The sequence below is a fragment of the Melospiza melodia genome, chromosome 19, assembly GCF_035770615.1.
Source record: "Melospiza melodia melodia isolate bMelMel2 chromosome 19, bMelMel2.pri, whole genome shotgun sequence".
NCBI classification, from domain to species: Eukaryota; Metazoa; Chordata; class Aves; order Passeriformes; family Passerellidae; genus Melospiza; species Melospiza melodia.
The window spans coordinates 8,455,886-8,475,203 of record NC_086212.1 but is presented as its reverse complement, the minus strand read 5'-3'; the positions used below and the strand labels follow the sequence as shown (position 1 = coordinate 8,475,203).

At 49.7% G+C, this 19,318-nt stretch overlaps 1 protein-coding gene across 1 annotated transcript; it reads left to right on the top strand.

Moving 5' to 3' along the window:
- The first annotated feature begins 5,763 nt into the window (after positions 1–5,763).
- Positions 5,764–16,134, top strand: LOC134427144 (BPI fold-containing family B member 4-like). Its single transcript, XM_063172728.1, has 15 exons — positions 5,764–5,875; positions 6,611–6,725; positions 7,162–7,266; positions 7,880–8,035; positions 9,771–9,834; positions 10,181–10,244; positions 10,664–10,755; positions 11,769–11,942; positions 12,512–12,565; positions 13,125–13,292; positions 13,394–13,461; positions 14,519–14,561; positions 15,049–15,112; positions 15,486–15,562; positions 16,111–16,134. The coding sequence occupies exons 1-15, from the start codon at positions 5,764–5,766 to the stop codon at positions 16,132–16,134; spliced, it is 1,380 nt and encodes a 459-aa protein (XP_063028798.1).
- The last annotated feature ends 3,184 nt before the right edge of the window (positions 16,135–19,318 follow it).

Genomic DNA, 19,318 nt, shown 5'->3' with positions numbered 1-19,318 from the left:
CATAACGCTGACTCCAAACCCTGCCTGCCTGCAGGGCTGTAATTTATCCCCCGAGGAGCATCTGGACAAAGCAGGGTACTAATTCTGCCACCTGTGCTGATGATGTGTCCAAAGAGACCGTGTCAAGTCTCTATTAAAAGCTGTGAATAAGACAGAAAGCCTGAAATCTTTGCTTCTAGAAGATGTATGAATGTAATATAAAGCTGCTGTTAATTCTTCCCAGGGATTAATGGAGACTATCAAGGACAATTTCACTCAATACTGCTTTTCTTTTTGTAAAGCAAAGCTTCCCCAAACCTCAGGCAAGGCAGAAACATGACTTTGAGTCTGTGTCGCTATCCTTCAGTCAAATAGAATTAGCTGTCTTTATTTAAAAAGTCTTCACTGGCACCACAGTGCCAACACTTTCTGAGACAACAAAATGGACAGAAATCCATTTTCCAGCCTGAGAGGAAGGCAAAAAAATAAATTGGAGGAATGAAGAGTGAGGAGGAATTGAGGCGTTCACAGCACTCGCAGTGCGAGTGATTGGAAGTGATGGGAAGAAAGCAGGAGAGGGATTCATTTGCTTAAAACATAGAACTGGAATTGACTTTGAGGTGCACGTTGCATCACTGAGGAACCCAGGCTCTACTGGGGGAGTGCTAGGCAAGAGCAGGAAGGGAGAGAGGGAGGATAGAGAGATGCTGGTGTAGGTCAGCCGCTGCAGAAGGCAGGGATGGCTCTGGCCATGCACCCCAAACACGGGGCAGACAGCTGGTGTGTGCCCTATGGTCCGTCCTGGAGGCTCCTGGCAGTCCTTCAGGAAGGTCACAACCTCTTCTGCTCACCAAGTGTGCCTTGTGTGGGGCCAGCTGAGAAAGGACACCCCAGGGAAACCCGGAATGGGCCAAACCTGAAAGTCCAGATGCAAAACACCCCCCCAGAAAGGTGCTCAGGGCAGCAATTTGGCTGCACTGACAGATACTGATAAAATATTGCAAAATTTGGTGAGGCCAGTGCCTGCCCAAACAGCTGGGAAGGGATTTGCAAGGCTGCCCGGGCTTCCCTGGGTGCCCCTGTGAGCCCTCCAGCCTGAGCTGCTGTCAGTGTTGTATTGGGGAGCTCTGGGCAAGGTTTGAACACTGTCTGCAGAAGTGCCTCCATTTTTGCACTGCAGAGTGTCCAGTGAGTGATGCTTTTCTGTGCATTTCTTTTCCATCTCACTGCATCTGCCTGATGAAGTTTGTCCCTTTTTGCAGGCTGATAACATTATGCTCCTTCTGCTTCCGTCGGCGTCTCAGAAGAAGAAAATTTCCTGTCTATAAAATTCCTGGAGACATCGATTTGTGCTTATCTCATGGCAGTGATTTTACTCGCCTTTGCTGTTTATGCTCAGCATTGCAGATGCTTCCAGAAATCAATGCTGCTGCTCTGCCTCCTCCTGACAGGCAGCTCCTGGCAGCTGCTGCTTGTGCCTCTGTGTCCTTCTCCCTGTTTTCCCTGCCTGGGCTCTCTGTGTGGTTCTGTTCCTGCTTCTCGAGTTGCCCGAGTAGGAAACTGCAGGGCTGAGTGATCAGACACGGGCACAGCTGCAAAGGAGGGCTCTGACGTCTGCCCACGCACGCCCTGCCACGGCTCAGGGGTTTGTGTGCCAAGCAGCAGCCCCAGGTCAGCCCGGGCTTGGCAGGGCTGGCTGTGCTGCAGGAGTGATGGGTATTAATCAAGCTGCTCTGCCCTCCCGGGCTGCTGACAATGGGAGCTGCTAAACCAGCCACTGTAAATCTGGCCCTGGGAATTGTGGGTTCTGTCAATCCCGGGCTCTAGTCAAGTCCCAAAACGTGAGGAGGGTTTGAGTCCTTCAGTTCTTGCTAAAACCTTCCAGGTCCTTTCTAGGAGATTCTAGTTTAAGTTTTGGCAAATCCTCTTGCTCAAAATTAGTTTTGGAGCCTGGCTCTGGGAAGATTAATCCATCCCAAACCAACCAGAACACAGGTGACTCCACAGAGACAGTGCTGCACTAATGCCGTGTTCCTGGTGCTGAATTCAGCGTTTTACACTGCATTGGGGAGCTCAGAGACAGCTCCTTCCTTCCACTTCCCTGAGCAATTTCATTAACAAGAACAGGAAAAAATCTCCCCTGAACAAACCAGCTCGCAGTGAGGCAGAGGAACCAGAGCAGTGAGTCACCCTTTTCCACTGCTATTTTCCAGGCTCTGGGCTGAGCTGCCCCTGACTGAGGTGCCTGTCCCCCTCCCAGGGCAGATCTGGTATGCTGCCACATTCCCCAGTAAAATCCTGGATGGGAAAAACAATTCATCACCCCGACTTCAGCATTCCAGAGACCAGGCTGCGAGTTCACAGCCCAGCTGCAGTCAGCACTTAAAACTTATTTTGTTCCCCCTGCCCTTTCCCATTTTCTGTTCCAGCACAGCAGTTTGCTGTGTCATTTTCCTCCCCAAGTGCTTTCTCCTTCCCCTTGGGCTGCTGCCTTATTGTTGGCATCAGGGAATTACTTCCATTGACATCTGGGCTGAGCAGTTCATTAATGTTCACAGCATCCCTTTGGAAGCAGTCACAGACTCCTAGGAGGTGTCCCTGAGAGGGAAAAGGCTGAACATCTGTACAAAGCAGCTCAACCTCAGGCTGCAAGCCCTGCCACCAGATTTAGGCTTTTTACCTCAAGAGAGAGGATTCAGTTTATGTATACTCTAAACAAGGAGTTACTATTTGCCCCTTAAAGAATTTTAACACGCTGAGGTTACACATTTTAGTTTTAGTTTTTATTTGTCACATAGCAGTGAAGGAAAGCTGTGCTCCTCTAGCCTGCAACCTCTGGAATGTCTCAAAACCACCATCTGTCATTAAAATGTAGTGCAAAAATCCTGATTTTATTTCATCTTCAGCTTTGCTCAGTATTTTAATTTGACCTGTAGGGCACAATTCTCCTAAGTTTTCCCTAGGCTTCCATGGTTCTGAATATTAGAGAAAAAAATAAGTTAATTTAATAATATTTTAAAAATTATTACATTTAATTACTTTAATATTACTCTTCTAAAGATCCTGTTGCTTTTTAACCTGCCTTCTTGCAGAACCCCAAGCCTGGGGCAGTGCAGGATGCCAGAGGCTGCTCTGGAGCATTTCTTCTCTGTGGGTGTTGGTCTTTCCTTGAGCCCTTCTGCTTTCCAGCAGTTGTGTTGAGACAATCTCTTCTACAATTTCTTGCAATGCTTTATCTTCCCTTGTCACTGCAGGACTGAATCCAGCCTCCTGGTAAGTGATATCTAAATCACTGCTGCAAGGAGAGGATGAAATATGGGCGCATGAGAGGGGAGACAAGGGATGTGACTGAGGAGGAAAAAGTCACAGAGCAAGAAGAAATATGGCCAGGGTGTGTAAAATGGGCTGTGTTCCTCACAGCTGCTGTCAGTGCCGTGGTTCAGGTGTGGTGCAGGACGTGAGGGTGTGGAGATGGATCCCATGGAGCAGTGAGAGGATCCGATGGGATCCTGGCTCTGCTGGGCACGCACACATCCACAGTAACTCAGGTGCTTATTGCACACACAGGAACACTCTGAAACCAGCTGGAGATCCACATTTGTTCATGCTCAGCAGCTGGCTTTTGGCAGCAGTGATATTCCTGCGCACTGGAGCAGTGTCATGGACACCTCACTGTGGGTGTGCTCATGGTGACTGCTCAGCCTGGTGCATTTGGATCTCTGAAAGGGGACACAAAGGGAGCAGCATGGATAGGGTGCCTGTTAAGATCATCTGGTTCATCCCCTGTTTTTGGGACTAGACTGCCACCAGCACATCAAATGCAGTGCTGGTTGAGTGTTAAACAAAACAAGTGTCTGTGACAAGCCAAAGTTTGCTCCATTGAGCAACGGGCAGCACATGCTGAGGAACCAGTGCAAGCACTTTGCTGCTGATGCTGAAACACACCTCGTGCGGTATTGAAGAGAATTCTGAGCATATTTTTCTGCCTTCTGTATTCCCAGGGGACAACTAGCCTTAAACTCACTGTGGTGGTTGCAGCTTTCTCCTAACTTCAGCTTAAACATATCAGCCTTGTTTGTTCCTGTGCCAGCCTTGTCCCTGAGCCCAGGCAGCTCCGCTCCCTCTCTCCTTCCTTCTCCTCTGCCGTGTTTGTGGAGGATGATTGTATCTCTGCTGCTCCCTGTTCCATGAGGCTGAGCACACCAGCCCCTCTGCAGCTCCCCAGCTCTCAGCAGCCCTTTGCTGCTCCCCACGTCCATCCCAGCTGAGCACGGGTGACCAGACCCAAACAAAGTGCCCAGATAAGATCTTCCCTGGGCCCTGCACAATGGAAACTTCTGCTATCCCAGCCAAGGCATCTGCTGAGGGGTGAGAGCCTTATTCCTGCAGGATGAGACTTTCCTTTGAAATCCATGCTGCTGCTACCAGTGTTCAGCTACCATGAGTGTTGCTTATTCAAAACTATGTTAATTGTTGGCTTTGTGCATTTCAATACAACTCCACTTTTTACATGGCACTTTACAGACCCATCTGAAATCAATCTAAATGCCAAGCTTTATCAGGTCTCTGCAACTCTCAGTATTGCTGTTTGTCAAGGAAATATTTTCCCAGGAATCCACTTGAAACAGGAATGAGTCTTAAATCTGACACCTTGCCTAAAATAGATATTCTAGGTCTAAGTCGTCTGGAACCCTGTTCCTGTGCTCTTTCTGTGCTGCCTTCCTGTATGGGAAGTTACATCAGCCTTCTGCTAGGAGTCTTCAGTAATTCTCTATTTCCTAAAAATGTTATTTTTAAGGTCATAGGGTCTCCATTGGATGCACTTGTGCAGGGCACCCTTTCTAGAATGGGATGGAGTGGCCCAAAAGCAGCATCTGGAGGCCGAGTGAGCAGTGACTCAGGGGTTGGTGATGCAGTGATGCTGCCTTGTTTCTAACAAGAAAATTGGTGTCTGGGTGGTGCTTTCCAGGAGCAGGAGCAAAGGGATGGCTGATCATGGGGCAGGGAGGCTGAGCAGAAGAGGTGTGTCCACTTGGCTGCAGATTTTATATAAGGGATGCTACCTTCATCTCAGCTGTGGGGAACAAAGGGACATCACAGAGCCCCGAGGAGTCCAGAGGAGCCTGAGTGGAGCCAAGAGCCCATCCCAGCTGGCTGCAGCTGAGTCAGGTAACATCCTCCAGGTGCTGGTGGTGTGGTGGCAGGGTGACAGCTGCAGTGGCAGGGTCCTCATGCTGGCGGTGCTTGACTGCTTTGGTTGGAGATTGTGCTGGGCACCAAGCTCCTGATCACCTCCCTATGTCTGCTATGTCATAATTAAATTTATGTTAGTAGTTATTAAGTTATAACTTCTAGCTGGCTTTTTTTTTTAGTCACTTGTGCTTTAGTTTATTGCTTTTAAAAGGTAGAAGGAGCACAGATAATCCTCAGATGCTTCCCTTGGCAAAGCCCCTCACCAAAAGACCTGTACCTGTGTATTGCAGGGATACAGAAATAGCTTAAACATCAAGTTTGGCTTCTTTTGTGTGAACATTTTGGGCCAGTCACAAGGGATGAGGAAAGGGCTTTTATTGACCCACACATGGAACCTGTCCATGTGTGTGGACATGAAGAAGGTTCTGTTGCTCTGGGCTTGAATAGAGTCTCCTATGATCCAGATAAAGAGTAAAGGAGGGATTCCTTTCTTGACTTCTTTCCTCATAAAGACACTGGGGCCGCTTCTGAGAGTTTTTTCCTCACTGTCCCCTCTGATGTCTCCGTTGCCAGCAGGGGAATCTTCTGGAGATGAAGGTTTTGAAGCTTTTTGGGATCATATTTTTCTGTGGCCTCCTCTCACCCTCGCAGGAAGTCTTGTCTGGCCTGTCCTGTGCTGTGAGCCCGCGGGCGATGCAGAATGGTAACTACAAAAAACACCTCCAAGTTGTGTTTGCTTTGAAAGCTCTGTGGGGGGTAAAACTTCCTGAGTTTTACTCCCCATCATCTTTATTTCATAATTCCTCAGGGCTGCAGGCTTTGCTCAGAGCCCCTGAGAGCCATCACCAGATTCATGGGTCAGGGAAATCTCTGCTCCAGAACTGGGGCACGTTTCAGCTCCAAGCAGCAACACAGAATTTCGGGGCTAGATCTGGGTTATTTCCTCTTTTTTTCTCAGTTTCTCATTTCCATATTGGACCAGCTGATGTTTGACAAACAGCTGCTGTGAAGTAGCAGACATAATAATATTTGCAATGTTCAGGCTTGTTTCAAGTTGTTTCTACTAAAAATACTCCAAAAGCCAAAAGCAAAAATAAACAGGCAAAAATCAACAAGTAAAAACCTCTTTGACAAAGGGGAGATGAGTTGTGAGTGGAACCCAGCCTCTGAGTGGGGTCACTGGTGCTCCTGGCAGTGCACAGCCAAGCTGTGATGTTTGAATTGGAGTCTGGGGTGCTTTCCTGTTTACTTCACCGAGGGCAGCTTTGGTTTGTTGCACCAAAGTTGTAAAATACCATCCGTGTGTTATTTTACTGCATGGAGACAGCTGATGTCTCTCCATGAGGAGTCCTGGGGAGTGGAAGGGCTTCGGATGGGTCTGTCTGAGGGGGGAGAGGTCACTGCTGCAGGCTGGTCCTCACACAGAGATGTTTTCCAGTTCTCTCAGATGCCATAATTCACAGTGGGCTCATCCACCAGCACCTGCAGGGTCTCGTGGTTCCCAACATCATGGGTGAAGGGAGTCAGCTGAGCTCTCCCACCAGCATCACAGAGTAAGTGCTTCCCTGTGAGTGCTCCTTCAGCATCACTTCTGAACACGACAAGCTGAGCTGTCCCTGGCAGGGTTGGCCTGGGCTGATGTCCTTGGTTTATTGTGGTACTGAAATTCTGACCCAACAATGTTAGTGTGGTCCCAGCAAGGGACCCTGCAGGCTGTAGGTGCAGAGTGACAGCTCTGGTGGTGTTGTTAATGCCTGGCAGCACTGAGAAAGGCAAAAGGCACCACAGAGGGAAAAAGCAGACAGCTCTCCAAAGTCAGCTTCCACCCCAGTCTGGTTCTAGGCTTCTTGTAGCCAGCTGTCCCTTACCCTTGTACCTCCATCTGGAGGTGTCTGGGGAGCTGTGGGTGCTGTGGGTCCTCCCGGGGTGCAGCTGCTCAGCTGCTGGGAGGTGTTTTTAATCTGTGCCAGCCCTCGCTGTTGTTCACAGCCTGCACCTCATCAAGGTCCGGGTGCCCAGGCTCTCGGTGGTGCTGCTGCCAGGGATCGGGGTCCAGCTGACCATCGGGGCAAAGCTGCAGCTCAGAGGCAACTGGTGAGTGGGGATTCAGTGAGGGAAGCCCCTACCCTGGCGTATTTTGCATCTCTTAAGGATTTTGAAGTGTTTGTTACCTATAATAAAGTCACAGAGAAAAACAGACACCAAAATGTCACAGACATGTTTTATGACAAATCCTTTCTTTAGGATTTTTCTTCCCGAGAAGCGGAGAGACCTCAGGAACAAAATACAAAAAATGGTTATCTGCTGCTGTGGAATGCAACAGGTGCATCTGTGATTGGCTCATGTTGGATGTTTCTAATTAATGGCCAATCACAGTGAGCCAGCTTGGACTGTCTGTCCGAGCCACAAGCCTTTGTTATCATTCTTTCTTTTTCTATTCTTAGCCAGCCTTCTGATGAAATCCTTTCTTCTATTATTTTAGTGTAGTTTTATTATAATATATATCATAAAATAATAAATCAAGCCTTCTGAAACATGGAGTCAGATCCTCATCTCTTCCCTCATTCTAAGACCCCTGTGAACACTGTCACACCAAAAGATGACCTGTGGCATTGCAGGAAATGGAGAAGTCTGTTTCTCCTGGCTCTGGTGAGTTTCTGTGTGTAGAGGCTGAGAGATGCAATAATCCCCTTTGCTTTTTTTGCAGCTTGGTTGGCCTGCTCTCAGAACTCATTGATATCTTAGTGGAGGTGAACATTACTGCAAACATTAAATGCACGAATTTTGAATCTGGCACGTTCCAGGTTGTCACTGAAGACTGCCTCTGCATTCTTGGGGCCATAAAGATCAAGGTCCTTTCTGGGTAGGTGCCCATGGATTTATGTTTTTGTTATGTGCAATCCTCTCCTCTTTATTGATATGTGCAGTGTGCCAGGACACAGACAGTGCTCGCTGGTACAGAGCCAGGCCTCAGGGATGGAATTTCCTCCCTATTGCCAATGCCAATTGCATCAGTGGGATGAGGGTAAATTTGCCCTGTTTGCCTGTGGAAATTTTAAGATGTGAAGCATGAGGTTTGGTACCTTTCCCAACACAGTTTCTCTAGACTTAGCTGGAGAATTGATATCCAAAGGATAGGAGTAATGGGGCTGGGAGGATTCCAGGAAAACAGGACCATTACATTCCCTGGTTTTGTACTCTGCCTTTGGCTGCTGTCCCATGCCTGGCATGTGGAGTTTCCCTCTGACTGCTGTGGTTGTGTGTAATTCCATGCAAATGTCCCATCTCTTGCTCAGTCTTATTAAATTCTTGACAGCAAGGATTTGCTGACTTCATGTATTGATGAACTCAGCTGTAAATTGATAATGGGAAATATTTTCTTCTATTGCTTTTGAATTACTTACTTTTCAGGTTCATCTAAATTCTCCTAATTAATTTTTGCATTATGCATTATATTTCAATCAGTGCAGCAGCTGATTTGAAAAATGCTGTGTGAGTGAACAGAGGAACACAACTCACCTGCTCTGAGGGTCATGGTTTGATTTTTAACAGGATTAAAGTGATGATTTGCAGGAAGTGAACTCCTAGGGGGGTGAGGGAAATGTAGATATACACAAATGACTTCATGGCAGCTCCTCAGATCCATTTGTAGGCAGAATTTGGGCATAAATAAGAGGTGCTCTATGAATTCCTGCTGTCTGGGTCTTGCCAACTCAACAGTCCAGAAATATATTGATTATCAGACAAAACTGCCTCTGTGCTGCTGCAGGCATCACAAGTCCTGAGTGAGTTGTTCAGCAGCAGTGTGGAAATGTCACACAGCAGATTTCTCCTCTTGTTATTCCAGATGCAAATTGTTTGTTCCCAGTAACTAACATGAAGATATTTCCTAACAGCTCCCTCTTCCCTTAACTACAGCACTGATTTAAATACCTGAGGGAGATACCAAGCACAAGGTTAGACTGTGAGAGGCTCGCTCTTTTCATGCAGTGAAAGCTCCCTGAGAGCTGAAGGAAAAATTTGCCTCACAGAAAGGGTTGTCAAGCACTGGAACAGGCTGCCCAGGGAAGTGGTAGAGACACCACCCCTGGAAGTGCTAAAAAATGTGTCCATGGCACTTCAGGATGTGGTTTAGTGGGGAACATGGTTGTGGTGCAGAGCTGATGGTTGGACTTGATAATTTTAGATGTCTAGATGTCTTTTCCAGCCTTAATGATTCTGTGATTTTCAGCAATGAGTGAAATTCTCTCCTTTGTGGGGTAAGTGAGGAGAGGAAAAAAAAAAAATTAAAAAAAAAAAAGTATGTATGTATATAATATATATAACACACACATATATAACATATATATACATAACATACATATAAAATATATAAATAAATATATATAAATATATACATACACACACACACACATATATATATATATAATATTGTACCTCCAGCCCCTACTCTGGTGAGCATCAGCCACAGCACTGGCCCTGAAGGGATGACCGAGGGTGTAGGAGAATGCTGCAAAATGAAGGCTGGAGATCTTTTTGTCTCCTGTCCTGGAGCGTTGTTTGTGCTGATTTGGAGTTCTTTTTCCTTTTTTTTCCAGCTTGCTCACCCTGTCAGTGAATGAGCTGGTGCTTCGCCAGCTGACAGCGACTCTGCCCGCTTTGGTACGGCTGAGGATTGTCCTCCTATCACAGCTGAGGCACAGAAATACTGGGGAAAACTGGTTAAATACTGGGAAATACTGGGAAAAACTGGTTGTGAGGCCACAGCAAGATCCACTGCCTCTCTGTGCTGCTCTCCCACATCACTGCTGTCTGTAGGGCAATGCCTCAGATCAAAACATTCCCCTCCAGCGTGGTCCCACAGCTCCAGGGATGCTGCAGTGCCCCAAGCCTTTCCCAGCACCCCAGCTATTGCCATGCAGCTTTTTCCCTGGTGGGGAAAGGAGGGCCTGTGGGCAGGGTGGGTGGTGAGGGGGGTGAGCAGTCCCGTGTGTGCTTTGTGTTGCAGCTCTGCCCCGTGGTGGATATTGTGATGAACCTTGTGAACATCCATCTCCTGAGCACTCTCAATGGTGAGTTGCTTGTGGAGGGTGAGGCACTGCTGCCCCGTGTTTCCCACAGTGGCAACAGGACCCATTTACCCACACCAAGTCCATCAGTGCATCAGGAGAAGTCCAGCACTTCTGCAGGGCTGTTGGTGAGCCTGGAACTCACACCCCAGCATTCCAATGAACTGCTCCCACCTAAGCCCTCCTTATTCCATTTCTATGCATCACCTTTGGATTTTTCTTATTGTCTTTGATGCTCTTTTTGTGCTACATCCCAAAGGCAGATCCCACCAAGCTGAATTTGGGGATGTTCTGGCCTTTTGGAGTATCAGCAAGCACCCCTGAGCCCTGAATGCTTGGGCCTGTTTGAGGGTGTGGGGGCCAGGGGAGGTTGTGTTGTTGCTGATTTCCCGGTGCTGTAACGATCCTTTCCCTGTGTGTAGCCGTGATCCCGGTGGGCACAGCAGGAACAATCCACTACCAGCTGGCCAGCATCCCCTACACCTCTGGCAAGTTCCTTGGGCTGGATTTAGATGTAAGTTAATGCTGGGCAGCAGGACCCTGGGAACCTGGCTGTGCATTCCTCGTCCCGTGGGAGCTGTAGAATCCCACGAGGAGCTGGGCTAATGATTTGTCCTGGAAATGCACCTCCAAATGCTTAGATCTTTATCCAAATCACCACCAAGTGATTGTGTGGGCTTTTCTTCTTGTGCTCTGTATGCCAACCCACCCTGAGTTTGCCCCAGGCTGTGTCTGTTGGATGTATCTGCTGGGATGAGCAGTTCTCCTTCTCATGGCATGAGCTGTTCTCTTCATTTCTCTTGCCCTGCAGACCTGCTGCTGGTGCTTTTTGCCTCTGCTGTTCAGTCTCTGCAATGGGTGAATGCTGAACCAGGCTAACAGATACATTTTTTACTTCTGTCTCACTGTGAGGGAAAAAAAACCCCAAACAACAGAAAGCAAGCTGCTTGCTACCAGGAGAGCTTAAAAAAGCGAGCAGCTGCACAGAAGCCAGTGGGACACGAGCACTAAAGAGGAGTTTGTGATAGCAAACACTGCAGCCTGTGAAACCCATGCTGCTGAACTAACTTTGGTGAAATGACTTCATTGGGAGGAGCCTTTGCCCCCAACCCACCCGGATGGTCAGAACCAGTCTCCCTAGCAAAAAGCCAGTGTCAGTGTGGGTGTCTGTGCAGCTGGAGGGTGGCTGGGGCAGGTCTGGGATCACTGTGTGCAGCCCCATCACCCCTCGGTGCTTGGAGTGAGACCTCAGGGATGGAGTGAAGCACTGATTTGTGATGTGGACAGTGTGTTATTAGCTAATAATAACATTTCTTATTAGCTAGTAATAAATTTTCTGGTGTTGGCTAATGGCACCTCAGTTACTCTGGCTCACCCTTGTCAGCTCCTTCCATCTATGAAACAGAGTCACCTGCTCGAGTCTGGTGCTTTCCTGAGGGATGTTCATCTGGCACCACTGCCCTCCTGTGAGATCTGACCATGCCTCGAGGCTTTGAGGGCTGATGCCTGTGTCACCTCTCCTTGCAGGGCGTGGTGAAGCAGGTGGGAGGCAGCACCATCCCCCACGACTCGTCCCCCTCTGCTTTGCCTCCCCTGATGGACCGGCTGCTGCTCTTGGTGATGCGCCAGAGCTTCCTCAATGCAGTCCTGTCCCTGCTGCTCCAGCTGCCCCCACAGACCTTCCCCTGCACGCCAGACGTGGTGAGTACAGCAGGGCAGTGTTTCATGCTGGAGCCAGCGACAAGGGACAGGTAACGGCTCCAGGGAGGGCTGTTTGTGCCTGTCCCTGGCTGTGTGCATTGTGTGTGTGCTGACCCCAGCACTGCCTCCCTCCTGCCCTTCTCAGAGAGCTGCAATAGCACCTGCACTGCCCAGCTGTGCTCTTGTCTGCAAGGACACCCCTGGGGACACCAGTGGAGAGCAGTTGTGCACTGCCTGTGCCATGGACTCCTGCAGGCTGTCAGCCTTTCAAAGAGTCTGCAAAGTGCCACAGAGAAAAGACATTGCATGTCTGCAGTGCCATCCCCTGGGTGTTTGCATTTCCCATGCCTCTGATCTCTGCTTTCCATGGGAAGTGTTGGGGTCCACACATGGCAGGTGTTGAAAGCCTCTGGGGAGCATCACCTTCCACCTTAACAACTACCAGGAGTCGCCCAGAGAGCACTGGGGAGAGTGGGGGGCTCAGGGCACTGTGGGATGGGGTGGCCCAGCAGGATGGGTGTTGTTGGTGCTGGGTTGTTGATGGATGTTGTTGTTTTCTGTCCCCTCAGTTCTCCGGTGCCAGCCGCCTGCGCGAGGCCGTGTGGACCATCACTCCTGCTGGGGTGAGCAGCTTGCTCTGGCTCAGGGGTTTGTGTAAAGCTCTCCAGGATGCACCTGGATGTGCCATCATGCCCCTGACAAAGGTCCCCTGTCTCCTGCTCCCCTCCTCTTGCACCTGAGCCTGTCCTGCTGCCCGCCAGCTGATGGGAATGGGAGAGGGACTGGGGCTCTGCACAGCCCTGCCCTGCTCTCCTGTGTGCCATTGTCTGTTCCAGCCTTCTCCTGCTCCCTGAACAGGGGAAAGCCTTCTCTCAGCCTGTAGCCATTGCCATGGAAAGCTGACAAATATCTCCTGTTTTCTGTGTATCCCATTTCTTGGGCACCCTCTGACACCCACAGCCCCCTGTGTGTCCACCTTGCCTTCCTCATCCCTTCTGCCCTCAGCATGGAGAGCTGATCCATGCTGCTGGACCTGTAGTTTGGCTTGTCCAGGGTGTGTGTGACCTTGGGGAGGCCCTGTGGAGCCATGGGGCTGTGAGAGTCTGCCCAGGGACTGCCAGTCCCTGCTGGCTGGTGTGTGGGGTGCCAGCAGCCACCTCCATGCCTCCCCAATTCCCACAGTGCTCCGCCTGCAGTGGGACCAGTCCTCTGAGCATCAAACTGGTGTTGAGAGGGAACCCACTCATCCTCTTGGAAGAAAACAAAGCCAGTGTCAAGCTGTCAGTCCTGATTCAGCTGTTTGGTAACCACTTAGATGGATCCATCCTCAACTTCCTGCTGCTGAAGGCTGTAAGTGTGGATGGAGCTGCCTCAGAGGGGTGCAGCCAGGGTGAGAGGTGGCTGGGATGGGGATGTTTCCATCTGCTGATCCTCTCCCTCTCTGCCTGCAGGACCTTGCTCTAAATGTCCGTGTGTCCATTGTTGGGGGCAGGCTGATGCTGCAGCTGGCCTTGGGCAGGTGAGCTGTCCCCTCACACAGGTGGGGACATTCTCTGTGCTGCAATGTTGGCTCTGGGGCTCCCGCCTTGAAATGTTTTCTGTGTCTGTAAACCAGACATTTCATCTGAATGTGAGAATTTCATACCTGACTGATGGCATACGGTGGATGGGGTAGTTCAGGAAGGATTGCAGCAGTTGGAAAGTTTTAAGAGGCTGGAGGAAAAGTGTGTCAGTTTTATAACAAGGAGGAATGAGGTAACCTGAATAATTGCAAGACTGTCAGCTTGACTTTGATCCTGGGCAGTGGTTTGAAATGCCTGATATTGGACATGAATGATAAAGCAGTAAAGGAAAGTGCTGTCATTAATGCCAGTCAAGGCATGATTAAAGATTGGAGAGCATTCCTTATAGCAGGAGGTTTGAGGATTTTGGGCCATTTAGGTTGTCAAAGAGCTGGATTTAGAAGCAAAATTGGCATAGCTTGTATGCAGCGATATAGGGAATAGAAATGCGTCAAAAGGCTTTTAATTCAATAGACAAGGGTATAACAAGATTCAATAGAAGTAGAAAAGAGAAATTGAAAGTGGAAATAAAGCATCCATTTTAGGTATGGATAGTTGTGTGATTGCAGTGATAGATGAGGAGCTGTAGCAAATTCACCAGACTGTGTGCTTTTACATAGAATCACAGAATGGTTTGGGTTGGAAGGGATCTTAAAGATCATCCAGTTCCAGCCCCCTGCCACGGGGTTCCAGCAGCTCTGCTCCCAGCTGGGCAGGAGCTGTTTCCTTCCTGAAAGTGAAGGGAGGGAGAGGGAAGGTGCAGCCAGGAGCTGTGTGTGCCCTGCTGCGGTGCTGCATCGTTGACAAGCAAATTAAAATTAGGTTAAGTTTTTATTTTCCTGTTTTCTTTTCTCTCTTGCAAGTGTGCCAGCCCCTGTTTTTTATGTCACAACGCAGGTGTCCCTTTGTGGGTCTGTGCCCTGTGCTGAGTGTGCTTGGAGGTGGCTGGGTCTGGCTGTGAGCTCTGGCTGGTGCCTGGTATCTGACCTGCTCTTTACTCTCCTTTCCCTGCAGCACTTCCCTCTCCTTGGAGTCTTCTGATGTTGGCATCAGTAATGTAAGTCTCTAACACTAGTCTGGGCCTTACTGGGCAGGGAGAGCAGCCAAGCATGATGTCCTGTGGCTCCTGGGGAGGGAGGGAGCCAGGCAGTGGCTGTGGGATGCTGTGATGGATTGCCCCTGCTGATGGTCAGAGCTATTAGCTGCTCTGTGGTGTAGGTTGTAGCAATTCCTCTGTTGCTGGGGTTTCTTTTTCCCTTCTGCCTTTTCTAATAAATAAAATGTAAAGCTGAAATCTGTTTGTTTATTCACCTCTGCTTGGGCAAAGCTCACACTGAGCTGCAGCAGAAGTGTCACGAGGCAGAAGTTTTTCTAAAGGAAGGACTGAATACAAATTGGAGAAGAAAAGTAGATTCACTTCAAAGAGAAGAGGGACTGTTCTTTTGCTGTGTCAGTGGGCAGTGGTTTGCAGTCCCAAGGGTCCTGCTTGCTGCTGGTGTGGGCCAGGCAGTGCTGCTCATGTGGTTGTTCCTTCTCTGATTCAGATCTCCACCCTGAAGCCCCACTGCAGCAATTTGCTTGTGGAAACGTTCATGCCTGCCATCAATGGTAAGGTGACCTGGATGGCTGCAATGATGGGAGCACTTGGAGTTGTGGGCAAGGAGGGAAGAGGGAGCTCTGTGTGTGGGTGTGTGTCTGTGTGTGTGTCTGTGGGTGTGTGTGTGTGTGTGGGTGGGTGGGTGGGTTTGGAAGATGTATAAGGAGTGCTGGAGCCATTAAAACCCTGAAATCCCAATTTTGAGGATGTAGTTAAAAGTCCAGCCTTATATTTGCACCATCCCACTCCAGCATTGGTTCTGGCAGCAGTCAGTGATGGAGAACTGAGGAAAGCCAAGCACACAGTGGTGGCTGAGAATCCCTGCTCCCTGTGCCCTCCCTGGAGCAGCCCTGTGCTGGGCTGAGGACCTGTCTGTCCCCGCAGGTGCCCTGAGCATGGGGATCCCTCTGCCCAAGGTGCTGCGCATTCCCCTGGTGAATGTGGATTTCCAGATAAAAGCGGTGAGTGCTCCGATGGCTGCTCCCTCCTGTGAGGCTCCAGGGGCGGTCACAGGACCCTGCTGGTGCTGCCTGTGTGTGCAAGGGCTGTAGAACTCAATCCCTGAAAGACTGACAGGGCTGCTCTGTCTGACCTCCCTGGCCAGGGAATGTTCCTGAGGATGTGATGCCCACACAAGGTGTGGGCCCAGCTGCGCCATGAGCAGTGCTCAGGCACTGGGGCACGTCCCAGTCCCCTGTCCAGAGCCTCTTTTCTTTCTGAAGAACTCAGTGGGAGCAGCTCTGATGTGGATCCAGGCATTCAGACAAGCCCTCTCCAGTGGCACCATCCAAAGAATCCTGAATTGCCCCAAGTTCCAGCCCTGATCACCCTGGAGGTGTCCTGGAGCAGCCAGAATATTTCCCAACACCTCCCAAAGAGTTCTGTGCCCTCCTTATTACAAACTGGACATGAGGACTTCTGCAGGAGGGTTCTGTCTTTGCTGTGTGTTGTGAACCAACATCCCTTGATGGGAAATAATGTGTTTGTGTTTCTCCCTGCTCTCCTCCAGGGCCTGATCGTGTTTCTGGTGTGAGCTGTGCAGCCTGAGGCATGGAGAGGACTGTGGGGGCAGAGAGAGGAAGAGAGCAGCAAGAATGGAATGCCAGGATCAGCATTATCTGCTTTTTTTTACTAAACTTGATTCAAGGTTCTTGATAATATTTAAAATACTTTAAAATGAATTGGTTTGTGTGAGTACAGTTTGACACTTGCAAACCTGACTGGCAGCTCTGTGTACAAACATTTATTTAGAGAAGCTGGTGTGATTTTGGGGTCACAGTCACAGCAGTTGAATGTGGTGCTGCAGCAGAATTGGGAAATTTGTTCTGAGGTAAAATTTTTCCTGATAGAATGGAAAAGTGAATTTGTTGCATGTTGCTTCTGAAGTGAATGTCCCCATCCTTGTCCAGGAGGATGTGAAGTGCTGAGTAGGAGCTCAGCATACATTTGTCATGTAACTCTTTTAATAAATGTTCCTACTTTTTTAGTGCTTGGAATGAGGTTCTGGTTTCTGATGCTTCTCAAGGTGAGCTTCTGTCCTGCCTCCACTCTGGGACCTTGTTCCTTTGTGACAATCAATATTTTGGGTTTGAAAAGTCTTCCCACTTTAACTTCCTGAGAAAAAAAATTGAACTTTCAGTGGCTCCCCCTGGCCTGATAACCTGCTGACCAAATGCTAATTCACAAGCAGAAATCAAAATTAAATCGAATTTCCAAAGGTCATGAAGCATTTCCAAATAGAATCTGGAGGGAAAACTTCCTTAGCAGAGGACTGAGAGGTCTGACAGCCCTGGAGAACACCCATGTGCCTGCCAGAGCCACGTCTGCTTAGGCTGATGTCCCAGCCTGTTGGTCTCTGCATGTCACAGTGATAAGAATCCCAGCATTTTGGATTTTAAAAAGCCCAAATTATTCTGTGTTAAATAAATTACAAGTCTCAGGTTTTAAATGGCCTCTCCAACCCCAGTTTTTCCCAGCACTGGATGACATTACAAGTGTGTGAGTTACTCCTTGTGTCCCAGAGGCTGTGGCAGTCTGGCACTGAGCAGGTGAGGGATGGGGCAAATTCCACCCTGCATTTCTGCCTGAAGGAAGGAAGGAACAGCTCAGTACCTGTGGGGCCAAACCTGTCCTGCTGCAGGAGCTCCCAGCATCACTGTGAGATGCTGCAGAGGGATCTCTGAGCATGGCAGAGGAGGTGCTGGGCCTTTTGGGGGTCCCTCTTTGTGGGAACTGCCCAGCACTCCTGAGCTGTGCCAAACACAAACCTGGTGTCACACACTGTCACCACGAGGCTGGTCTGCCTTGTGTCCGGCAGAAAGGCTTTGGGTGGGTTGAAGACCATTGAAGATGGGTGTCCTGGGTTGTTCAAACAGCTCTTTTGGTTCCCAGCATGGTGCAGGCTGATGCTGCCTGTGGTGCTGAGCTCCCCAGGGTCAGTTCAGCTGCTGGTGACACAAGCCTTGTCCTGTCCCTGGGCAGAAATGCTGCTCCTGTGTGGTGACACTGAAGCCCTGGTACAGCCCCATCACCAGCTGGACCCCAGTGGGGTGAGGTGCCAGCAAGAGTGAAGGCTGTGGAGCTTTGGAGCCTGCTCAGGAGCCAGGAGCAGGAGCTCAGAGCCCTTTGCTCATGTTCTCTGACACCAGCACACCTTGGAGCTGGCAGAGCAGGCTCTGGGCTCTGTGGGACCCTGTTACCTGCAGGATGGGATGAGGGACAACTCCCCTGTGCTGGCCTCTGCTTTGTGCCACCCCAGGGCTCCTGCACTGCTGGGACTCGGTGTCTCCATCCATCCTTTTGCCCACAGGTGGCAGAACAGGCTGTGTTGGTACAAGGTTTTGTTCTGGCTCCTGAGCAAACACCTTCTGGACACTGAGTAAAGTTTAGGGCCCCTTTTCATTCCCGTTTGGCCATCACTTCTGTGTGTACTCTGCTCTGCTGGGAGGCATTCATTTCTTTGGCACGTTACCGAGGGCTCTGTGATCTGGCACGGTCCCAGGCCTCTGCTTGCCTTGAGAAAGAAAACAGTGTGGCAAGAACGAGTGATGAGAGCTTGCTGCTGCATGGAGAGCTGGCACAGCAAGCCCAGGGTCACAGAGGAGTGGAAAAGTCATCTTGTGCCCCTGGGAAAGGCTTTTCCTCTTGGGCTCTGGCCTCCATCGTGCTGCTCATCACATGGGACTGAGGGGGAAGCAGTAGAGGAGCCTTTTCCAAAGGGAAGGCAGCATCTTCTCAATGGCACTTGTCACTTCTGCAACTTGTACATCTAATGCTCTGAATTTCTAGTGGCTTTAGGAGTATATCCAGAGCAGGAAACTGCAATCCAGAACCCTTAGCAGCTGGGATAATCCTGTTCAGGAAAGTTCCTTTAACACTGGAACCTTGGCAGGCTGGGAAATCTTTCCCTGGGTGAGCAGCAGGAGGGGTTGCCAAGGACTGACTGTGCTGCTGGTGGCTCGAGGGTTTGTTGGAGCCCTCTGTTATTGCTCCAGCAATGCTCCTGGCAAAAGCTTCACCCCTCTGCTGTTTGGTGGGGGCTGGAGAAAGGGTTTGTTCCCCCTGCTCTGGGGTTTGAACCATCTGGCTGGTATGTGCTGCTCCATGTGCCGTAGTGAGGGAAGCCTGGGGTCACCAGGCAGCTCTTCCTGCAGGACTGCCCAGGAAAGTGATGGATTCTGTGTTTGCCAAGGGGGCTAATGCAAACAATTCTTTCAGCATTCCTTTTCCCTGGCTGTGCTGGGGGTCTCAGTAAATGGGGTGACTGGGGGGAGCAGAAGATGACCCTCATTGTCCAGCATGAGGCAGCTCTAAGCTGTGGCTATTCCCAGGTGGGGCTGGGAGTTGTGGGTGCAGCTCCTGAGACTCCAGCCCTGCACTGGAGAGCCAGAGTCATGCAGTGGAGCTTGGAGCCAGAATATTCCCTGCCAAAGAAATGCATCTTTTCACTCCTGTAGCTTATTCCTTTTGGGAAACTGGTTTAACATGTATTAGTCAAAGAATAATGGTTGCAGCTCTACCAGGAAGCTTTTATTAGGAGCTGTTTCTGCTATGGCCAACCTCAGGCATTAACATCATTAGTCAGGTCCCCACTCTGGGCACATAAACCTTCAGGGTTCTTTACTCCTTGCAGTAAATCAAGCTGGCTTGTTTTGTTTGTTTTTCCCATTTCTGAGGTTTTGAAATAGAAGGCTTTGAAGTGTTTTTCAGCAGCATCA

Bases quoted from the DNA above. Each gene is read 5' to 3' on its own strand.
- LOC134427144 (XM_063172728.1), top strand. From the start codon at position 5,764: ATGAAGGTTTTGAAGCTTTTTGGGATCATATTTTTCTGTGGCCTCCTC. The intron at 5,876-6,610 runs GTAACTACAAAA...GATGTTTTCCAG, and splicing joins CCCGCGGGCGATGCAGAATG to TTCTCTCAGATGCCATAATT. The intron at 11,943-12,511 runs GTGAGTACAGCA...CTGTCCCCTCAG, and splicing joins TCCCCTGCACGCCAGACGTG to TTCTCCGGTGCCAGCCGCCT.